The sequence below is a fragment of the Sceloporus occidentalis genome, unplaced genomic scaffold (assembly GCF_023333645.1).
Source record: "Sceloporus occidentalis isolate IW3139 unplaced genomic scaffold, rSceOcc1.0.p SCAF_1, whole genome shotgun sequence".
Classification (NCBI taxonomy): Eukaryota; Metazoa; Chordata; class Lepidosauria; order Squamata; family Phrynosomatidae; genus Sceloporus; species Sceloporus occidentalis.
The window spans coordinates 11,522,361-11,532,135 of NW_028316981.1; the positions used below are offsets into that span (position 1 = coordinate 11,522,361).

The 9,775-nt window shown below is 44.2% G+C and overlaps 1 protein-coding gene across 2 annotated transcripts in view; it reads left to right on the top strand.

The window, feature by feature from the left end:
• LOC149320739 (uncharacterized) overlaps window positions 1-9,775 on the top strand; it is a 71,188-nt gene that overhangs the window by 36,274 nt on the left and 25,139 nt on the right. For both annotated transcript variants that reach the window (XM_089502674.1, XM_089502682.1), the window contains one exon: window positions 7,559-7,682. In XM_089502674.1, coding sequence (XP_089358800.1) covers window positions 7,559-7,682 — 124 coding nt within the window. The remainder of the gene's footprint in view (window positions 1-7,558; window positions 7,683-9,775) is intronic.

A 9,775-nucleotide genomic window follows, 5' to 3' on the forward strand; every position in this document is an offset into this window, starting at 1 on the left:
GGTGGTGTTGCCAGGGCTCCTGCACATTCCTTTTGAATTCTTATAATGAGATGGTGTGTAAGGAGGCAGAGGACTCCTCCTCTGTGTTGCACAGACACATGGCTCTAAAGGAAGCTGGACTTGGCCCAGCAGGAGCTGAAGCTTCCAACTCTAAAATGGTCTTTTTTGGCTGCCACAGAGCATCCCACAAAAAAGCACAAAATGGCTTCATGTCCACCCCAGAGAGAGCATGGCCTCTGCTACCCACTTCTAAACAGAGGCTGGAGGGCCATCTATCTGGAATGCTTTGATTGAGAGTTCCTGCATGGCAGAATGGGGTTGGACTGGATGGCCCTTGGGGTCTCTTCCAACCCAAGGATTCTTTGAGAGGCCACATGGATACAAATCCTCCTGTGTTCCCTCCCCAAAAATTACAACAACAAAAAGGGGTAAACCATTTGTGGATATCATGGGTGGAGAGTTCCCTTCACCCCCAATTGTGTTTGGCTGCCCCCAAACCATGGCACTCTTGAGAGAAAAGCTTGAGCGCTTGGCCTCTCCTTTCCATCAGAGATTATCCTTTCTCAGGACACAGACTTACCTCAGGTAAATGTAGAGCCATGTCCCACAGCAGTCCCTTTGCCCTTCCCAGCTACCTATGCAAGTGGGAGGGAGTTGAGGACCAAGCTAGCTTCTATCATGCAGCCAGGTTACTATAAAGCCTCCCTGAGATTAAAAGGGCTTAGCTGTAAACCCCAGCTTGAAGTTGGGGCTGTTTTAAATATAAATAAAACAAAATGCCCTGTGAGTATCAGGGCTACACTACAGGCCATATGCAGCTATCTACCCATGATTAGCAATGGTCTTCAGTCACTGCTAACTTAAGAGCAGTTTCCTCAGTGCTTGGAATAAGCCACTGCCCAGGCAGCCTCCCTTGATGGGGCAAATAAAGGAGGGGAGAGCCCCCACATCAACAGGGCTGTGGGCTCAGATTTACAAGAGATACTGGTTAACCTTTCTGGTGTTCATTTTATTAATGTTAGCACATGAGGTTTGAGTTGTGCTGTTTCTGCTCACCCCCTCTCCTTTTTCCAGGCCAGAGAAGATGCCTGGAAACTAATTCTTCAAGGGAGGGGCTAGCCGTAAAAGCCACATGATGACTTTTCTTGCCTCCTCATGGGCCTCCATCACTGTCTCCATTAGGTCCAGAGCCTTTTTTGCCTTAGGTGGAACAGCCAAAGACATAGGATGAGCACATGGTTCTACCTCCTTTGTGCAAACTGTTATCAGCCATAGCACTTCTCATTAAGAGCATAAGCTTTAACAATACAGATTCATTTAAATGCTAATAAACAGGGTGACTCAAGCAAGGAGAAGGTCTCTGGTCACTCAGCAGACCTCTAATGCTTACATGCATTGAGGATCTTTGGTAAAAACATCTCATATGAGGTGATAGATATATTGGATTAAGGTGACCAACCAAACTCCATTTTAGTGGCAAAAGGATTATGTTCCTGTTATAAAACACAGTTAACCTCAGTCAGCTAGCCTCAAAGATGTGGCTCCCCTTGCCTTCCCTTCTTTCTTGGAGAGATGTCTTTTAAAGGGAAGAAACAACAAAATACAGTTTCTTCCATGAGATGGTTCTCACTAATACAGGGGGTTAAGAAAAATTCTTATCAAAAACAAACAGACAGACTCCTCTCCATGGGGGGAAAAACTCCCCTTCCTCCATGAGTGTTTTAAAACAATATAATCAGGTTTCTCTACTAAGGGGTTGCTTCAAATCCCATTCAGACATCCTACAGAGCCCTGAGGGGTCTGCCACAAAAATCACAATTACCTCTTACCTTGTCTAGATTGTTAAATTTTAAGTAAGAATGCCTGCTGATGGGCTTGCCATTCAACTGCTGCCTGGCTTGAAAAGCCTATTGTAACAGGATCTATCATGCATATGATGAATTGGGCTCAAGGCCATGAAGGTTCATGCTGCTAATCTCTTTTCTTTAGTGGTCTCAGGGTGCTACAAGATTCCTTTGCATATTGTTGGGCATGCTTTGATTGTGATTTCCTGCATGGCAGGGGGTTGGACTTGATGGCCCTTGTGGTCTCATCCAACTCCATGATTCTATGATTTTATGGTTATAAGGTTAGCTGCTGTGTGGGTGAGTGTCTTATCCCTGATTGGGTTTTCATGGCATGGCCTGGTCCAAACAACATCATTGTTTACTACCTTTTGGGGCTGGAAAAACGGACTTCCTAGTGCCTATGCCTTGTTTTCTGCTAGCAAAAATGCTCAGATTTAATATACCATACAGCTCCATATAGAGACTTACACCAGCCACCTATATGCCCACAGCTTCTAAATATATATATATTCCAAAAAACAAACAAAACAAAATGTAGTGTTTTTTATTGTATGTGTATGTTTTATATAATGTTGTGCACCGCCCTGATTGCAAGAAGGGTGGTATAAAAATAAAACTTTTATTTATTTATTATTTAAAAATACAACACAGCAAACTATGATTTTACTATTTTATATAGGAGACTCCATTTTACTATGTGATTATATTTTATGTGCTTTGAGCTTCCATGGATTTGGTATCCATGCAAAGTCCTAAATCCAACTCCATATCGAGGGCCCACTATACTATTTTAAATTTAGGTTTGTGTTCCTTTGACAGATCCCTTTTGTGGAGAAAATTCTCTCCTCGAAATTAGATACCAGAGGGCTATCCTTGCCAAGCCCCCTGTTCCCATTTCATGACTCCTTAATCAGCAGTTCATTTAGCCGGGAGAGCCCTCAGCCTTCATACAGGTTGATGATAGTCTGCTACATGGAGTTGGGGTGATTTTTGAAGTCTCTAGACAAGTTCATCCTCAAAAGAAATCAGACTTAATTCTGACCACATGCCCTGTTAACAGAGAGTGCATCTATGCTTCTGCATGGACTCACCAATGTCTGCGAGATAAAGGTTAATCCAGTGTCTTCTTTGCCTAACCATGGGATTAGTTTTATTTTACACAGGTTCACAGATGTTCCAGTAAAGAACTGCACATTGTTTTGAAATTTTAATTGGAGGTCAGACATTAACATTCCTCTTTCAGAGTGGGAAGTCTTAATTACTACAAATGAAATCACCTTAATATCACCTTCATTGCTATAACCAGTTGACAAGGTGATCAGTGATAGGCTGGAAGCTGCCATAGGTCCAGATTAGATCAGGTTCTATTCTGATTGATCACATAATCCACTGCTTAGGCAAGTTCTCATCAACAGCTTCAGGTTTTCAGTGGCTGACCTGCTATAGTCCATCCAAGATGACATTAAGAAGGGACTTGACCCAACATGGTTATAAGGCAGGTGTCTGCCATCACGTCGTTTCTGCTCCATACGAGAGCAGCTAGAATGGCAGCCATCCTCACATTAAGAGGCTGTTGAGGGGAGTTTTCCAACAGGGCCTGCCCACCAGACATCGTTTTCCATCTTGGGATGTAAACACGGTCTTAAAGGCTCTGACGGCTGGGCCGATCAAGTCCCTTTGGGAGGCCTTCCTCAAACACCTCTCCCTCAAGGTCATCTTCCTCATGGCCATTCCCTCTGCCAGATGGGTGTCAGAGCTGGGGCCCTGTCAGTACGTAGAGACTTGTGTATTTTTAGGCCTGTCTCAGTGTGCCTTCGTCCAGACCCTACCTTCGTGCCTAGGGTCAACTCAGCCTTTCAGGTGTCACAGGACATTCTCCTGCCTTCATTCTGCCCCGATCCTAAGAAGGACTTGGAAAAGACCTGGCACACATTGGATGTGTGCAGAGCCCTCAAAATCTACATCAAGAGGACTTCAACTTTAAGGTCATCTGAGATGTTCTTTTCCTTTCGCCTGGGCTCTTTGGGGTGCAAGGTACCAGTCTCGACTCTGAGTAGGTGGATCAGGTCTTGTATTCAAAAGAGCTACTGAACTCTTGATCTCACTCCACCTGAGGGGTTGATGGTGCACTCAACCAGGAGTGCATCTACCTCTGCGGCCTTGACCACTAGCGCCTCCCTGTCAGATATTTGCAGGGTGGCCACATGGAAGTCGCCTTCGACCTTCATAAGACATTACAAACTGGACGTCTGTCAGTCTGCAGAGGCATCATTTGAAAGGAGGTTCCTCCAACAGATTGTGTCGGGGGCCACAGTCTCCTAGCAGCACCTCCCTCCCAGTTCGAGAGGGCTTTTGTAAATCCCAGATTACAGGAGGACAGGACCCTCTCTGCTGGGAAAAGGAACGTTGGGTACTTACCGTGACACGTTCATTTCCTGCAGAGAAGGGTCCTGGCATCCTGCCCGCCCGGGTGCTGCCTGCGGCCTCCGACCCTACCTGCCTGTTGGTGGACCTGCCTTGTTCTTCTTGTTGCTGGATTGGTTTTTCTGAGTTCTTGTTTGTTCTTGGACTAGTTTTTTTCTAAGGTGTTCAGGTTAACCCTTAGCTGATGTTACTAAAGTTCAGTTCCTTGATTACCTTACTAGTCACTTGGCTTGTTATTGACTGAGGCTCAGGGGGGCTAGCTCCTCCCTATATAGGGGCTGGTCTTTTGTTTATTGACCCTGCCTACAGGAGCAAATAGGAGGAGCTAAACCCAGATTACAGGATGTCAGGACCCTTCTCTGCAGGAAATGAATGTGTCACGGTAAGTACCCAACGTTCCTATTTCCTCCTGATCCTGCCCCACAGGCTGCACCACTCTCCCTATCAGTCATAAACACCTTCAATTTTGTTTGCTGTCCTTCTCAAATTGGCAACTGGAAATGATGTTGTATCACTTCCTGTCACTATGTTGCATGGGATTGAGGTAGCGTGGCGTAGTGGTTTGAGTGTTGGACTAGGACTCTGGGAGACCAGGGTTTGAATCCTGGCTCAGCCATGAAAATCCACTGGGTGTCTTTGGACAAGTCACACTCTCTCAGCCTGAGAGGGTGGGAATGGGAAACTCTCTATGATGAAACTTGCCAAGAAAACCCCATGATAGGTTCATCTTAGGGTCGCCATAAGTCAGAAATGACTTGAAGGCACACAACAACAACAACAACAATGGTGGGAGAGGGTCTGAGGGGTGTGGGTGTTTTTGTTTCTTTTCATATGTTGGAGGGGTTGGTACAAAGAAAATTGTACTGAAAAAATATTTTAAAATTTGGGGAGGTTTAGGACGCTTTGGGAGCAGGCTTCAACAGCCACAGAAGTACAGCCCATGACTCACATGTGACCCACAGGTCACACTTTCCCCACCCCTAGACTAGCGCAAGTCTATTCCAGCACAGTTATATTGGATTTCACAGGTGCACAATTGCTAGTGCAGCTGGCTCACCCCTTGTGCAACAGTCAATTAGCTCCTCAGCTGCCAAGACCACGCATGGGAGGCTGTGTTATGTTTGTGGAACCATTGACTATACTACAGATCACACTAAACCATGCAATTCATCGTGCAATGTTTATAGTACCTTAGAGAACCAGCGTGGTGTACTGTTTAAGCGTTGGACTACAACTCTGGAGATCAGGGGTTTGAATCCCTGCTTGAGCATAAAAACCCACTGGGTGACCTTGAGCAAGTCATACTCTCTCAGCCTCAGAGGAAGGCAAGGGCAAATCTCCTTTGAAAAAAAGTTGCTAAGAAACTCTATGATAGATTTGCAATAGGGTCACCATAAGTGAGAAATTATTTGAAGGCACACAACAACAAATCTCAGTTAACAGTGTAGATGTGTATGTTATTTTTCAGAGGACAGAACTGGTAAAACCACCTCTGAGTATTACTTGCCTAAGAAAACCCTATGATATTTATGGGGTTGCCATAAGGCAACAGGTGACTTGAAAGTTTGCACAGTCATGTGCAGACACATACACATTATCATTAACTAAAGCCAGCATGGCATAGTGGTTTGAAGGCACACAGCAACTTGATTCTAGAAACTGGGTTCAAATCTTCTCTCAGCCACGGAAACCCACTGGGTAATTTGGGCAAATCACACTCTCTCAGCCTCAGAGGAAGGCAAAGGCAAACATCCTCCTGAATAAATCATGGCAAGAAAACCCACCTGATTGGTTTACCATAAGGTGGAAACAACTTGAAGGCCCTCAGCATCTGTGTCCCAATGGAATACCAGCCGTAGATCCTTTCTGTTTATAGATATTTTGAAAATCAAAGGGAAGAAATACAGTATGGGAAATCTGCATGGATGGGGAGTGTGCAACCATCCAGATGTTATAGTACTGCAGTTTTCATCATCCTTCATCATTAGTATTGTTGCCTTGGGCTGGTAGGAGATGCAGTCCAACATTTGGAAGAATGTATATTCCCACACAGACTTTATGTCCTAAGTGGTTTTGTGATGGAAGAAAAAAGCGATGTCTAAATTCAAAGCTGGACCTATCCTTAAGCAGGCAGAAGTGGTCATGTCAGGCAGCTGATTTGGGCTCTTATGAAAAGGCAGCCAAATGTTGGATGTTTAGAGTCATCCTACAGATTGAAGCAGGGGACTCTTCAAAAGGACATTGGAGCCTCCTTTTCTATTAGAATGGGCAGCTTAGATCCTTCCAGATGCTATTAGACTGCTGCTTCCAACATGCCATACCATTAACCTTGCTTGCTAGGACTGATGGGAGTTGTATTTCAACATCCAGAGGCACAAGTCACATCCCTTGAGTATGATGAGACCTAAGTGTAACCATGCTGTATAGTTATAATACTCTGGTACCACTTTCATTGTCATGGCTCAATGCTATGGAATCCTGGGCATTATAGTTTGCTGAGGGATTCAGAGCTCACTGCTGGAGACCTCCAGGCCACTCTCCTTGAACTACAGCAAAGAATTCTAAGTCCCTCACCAAACTGCAAGCCCCAGGATTCATAAAATGGAACCACAGCAGTGAAAGTGGTGTCACAGTGCTGTAAATGTGTCATCTGCTACGTTTTTTCACAGCAGTCTGAATTACAACAAGTTGGTACCTACTTCATATAGAATCACAAAATCCCAAGAGCTGGAAGAGGCCACAAAGGCCATTTAGCCTAGCCCCTGCCATGCAAGAATACACTACTAAAGCATGGGGCCCATCCAACTTCTGTTTAAAGACCTCCAAACAAGGACAGTCCACAACCCTCCAAGGCAATTTGTTTCATTATCCAACAGTACCCGCTGTCAAGTATTTCTTCACCGTGTTTAAATGGTATCTCTTTTCTTGTCATTTGAATCCATGTGTTTGTGTTCTGGTCTCTAAAGGAGCAGAAAACAAGTTTACTCCATGTACTATATGACAAGTTGTTGCGTGCCTTCAAGTCGTTAATGACTTATGGCGACCCTATGATGGGGTTTTCTAAGGCTGAGAGTTTGTGATTCACTCAAGTGGGTTTCCATGGCCAAGCAAGAAATTGAATCCTGATCCCTATGTTGTTCCTCATAAGGCTTGGTCTCCAAACCTTCGATTATCTTGACTGCCCTTCTCTGGACACTTTCCAGCATGTCAATATCCTTCTTGATTTGTGCTACCTAGAACTGGAGACAAGGTTCCAGGTGAGGTCTGACCAAAGCTTCTTGTTTCAGGGGTCTGTAGACTTGGAGCTGGCTGTGCATTTCACTGAGGGTGAATGGGCCTTACTGGGTCCAAGCCAGAGAGCTCTCGACAGGGAGGTTCTGAAGGATAACTGTGAGAATGGAGCATCTTTCGGTAAGTAAGACACCCTTTACATTCTCCACATGTTTTACTTTACTTTTAATTCACCTGATTTGAGCAGGTTGCTGAACACAAGTGAAATTACAATTTGTGTGATTTGTGGACATACAATCCTGAGACTCCTTCTCTGAAACCGTCCTTTTGTGATTCCCCAGTTTGTACAGTTTTTTTTAACTCATTAATGGCAAAAATGCCTCGTTTAAGGCTTACTTCTACATTTTTGTTGTTGTTAACTGTCTTTGAGTCATCCTCGACTCTTTCAACCCTATGGATGAGACATCTCCCAGCCTATCCTCCACTGCTCTGCCGAAATCTTGTAGATTCAGGCATGTGATCTCCCTAATTGAGTCTATCCATCTAGCATGCAGCCTTCATCTTTTCCTAATTCTCTCCATCTTGCCTAGCATTATTGTCTTTTCTAATGAGTCATGTTTTCTCATGGTGTGGCCAAAGTACAACAGCCTTAATGTAATCATCTTGGCTTCCTGGGATATTTCTTGCTTTATCTTCCCAAGGACCCACTTGTTTTTCTTTTTGGCTGTCCATGGTATCTTCAGTACTCTTCTCTAACACCACATCTCAAAAGCGTTGATTTCCTTCATACCTGCTTTCTTCACTGTCCAGCTCTCACATCTGTACACGGTGATGGGGAATGCAACGGCTTGGACGATTCTAACTTTAGTGTTCAGTTGTACACTATAATATAGTTTTAATTTCAAATATGATGGAATTTTGCCTGTATTGGTTGAGTCTCCTTTATCTGGAATTTCAAAATCCAAAATACGCCAAAAACCAATTTTTTTTCATGGGTGGCTGAGACAGTGACACTTTGTTTTCTTATGGTTCCCAAACTTTGTTTCATGCACAAAATTATTAAAAATGTTGTTATAAAATTACTTTCAGCTATGAAATATAAATCCATTTTGTGTTAGACTTGGGTTCTGTCAACAAGATATCTCGCTATGCATGTATTCCAAATAATAGGTATTCCAAAATAAAATAAAAATCCAAAATATCAAAACACTTCTGGTTCCAGGCATTTCAGATAACGGAGACTCAACCTGTAATCCTACCCCTTGAATGCCCCATCCCTAGAAATTGTATTTGGCCTGAAAAAGCATTTGATAGTGCCTGCCAGCACCAAGATAGTGAAGCGTCCATGCCTGAACCCATCTTTTTGCATCCTGCAATTCCCTAGCTTTTGTTGTTCTGTCTTCTGGAATAGTGGTTCTCATCCTTCCTAATGACGTGATCCTTTAGTACAGTTTCTTGTGTTGTGGTGACCCCCAACCATGTGTCTTGGTTCCTAAGACCATTGGAAATATGTGTTTTCCAATGGTCTTAGGTGACCCCTGTGAAGGGTCATTCGGCCTCCAAAGGGGTCGCGACCCACTTGTTGAGTACTGCTGTTCTAGACGTTGGGATTTGGAAGGAGTGTCTTCTAGTGTCTCCAGTCCTTCCTGGAGAAGCAAATTCCAAGGATGGTGACACAGTGGGGTGGGGGAGTCTTCTGTTCAATACCTTGGCTTATGATGGTCTCTCAGGATTCCATCTTGACCCCCCCCCCCAAACAGACCCCATTTAAAAAAGAATTCAACACAATATTCAGGCAATTGTTGCCCCAAATCATGCAGACACCCCCCTCCTAAATTTATGATAACACTCCCACCCTCTCCCCACAAGCACCCCAGAATCCCATACTCTGCTTTAAACTTCTGTTTTCCTTTGCAATGCCTGTCATCAATGATGACAGGTAGTGAGTGAGTGAGGTCACATTACTTTCTGCAGCCATTTTAAGAAAGACTCCTGAGGAAAATACAGCTATTAGGGTTTGGTATGGGTCGGTGGGTGCAGCCTAGAGAAGGATCTGGGAGAAAGTGTTGGCACTGGCCCCATACAGTTGTCCATCCTGTTTTAAAGTGATGTCTAGTTCCAGTAATGGACTGGATGAGGGTGAACAAATGGAAGCTTAATCCAGACAAGACAGAGATGCTTTTGATCAGCTGAAAGGCAATTTAGGAGGCAGGGATTCAGCCTGTGCTGAACAGAATCACTTTCTCCCTGGAAGACTCAGTTTTCCATCTTGG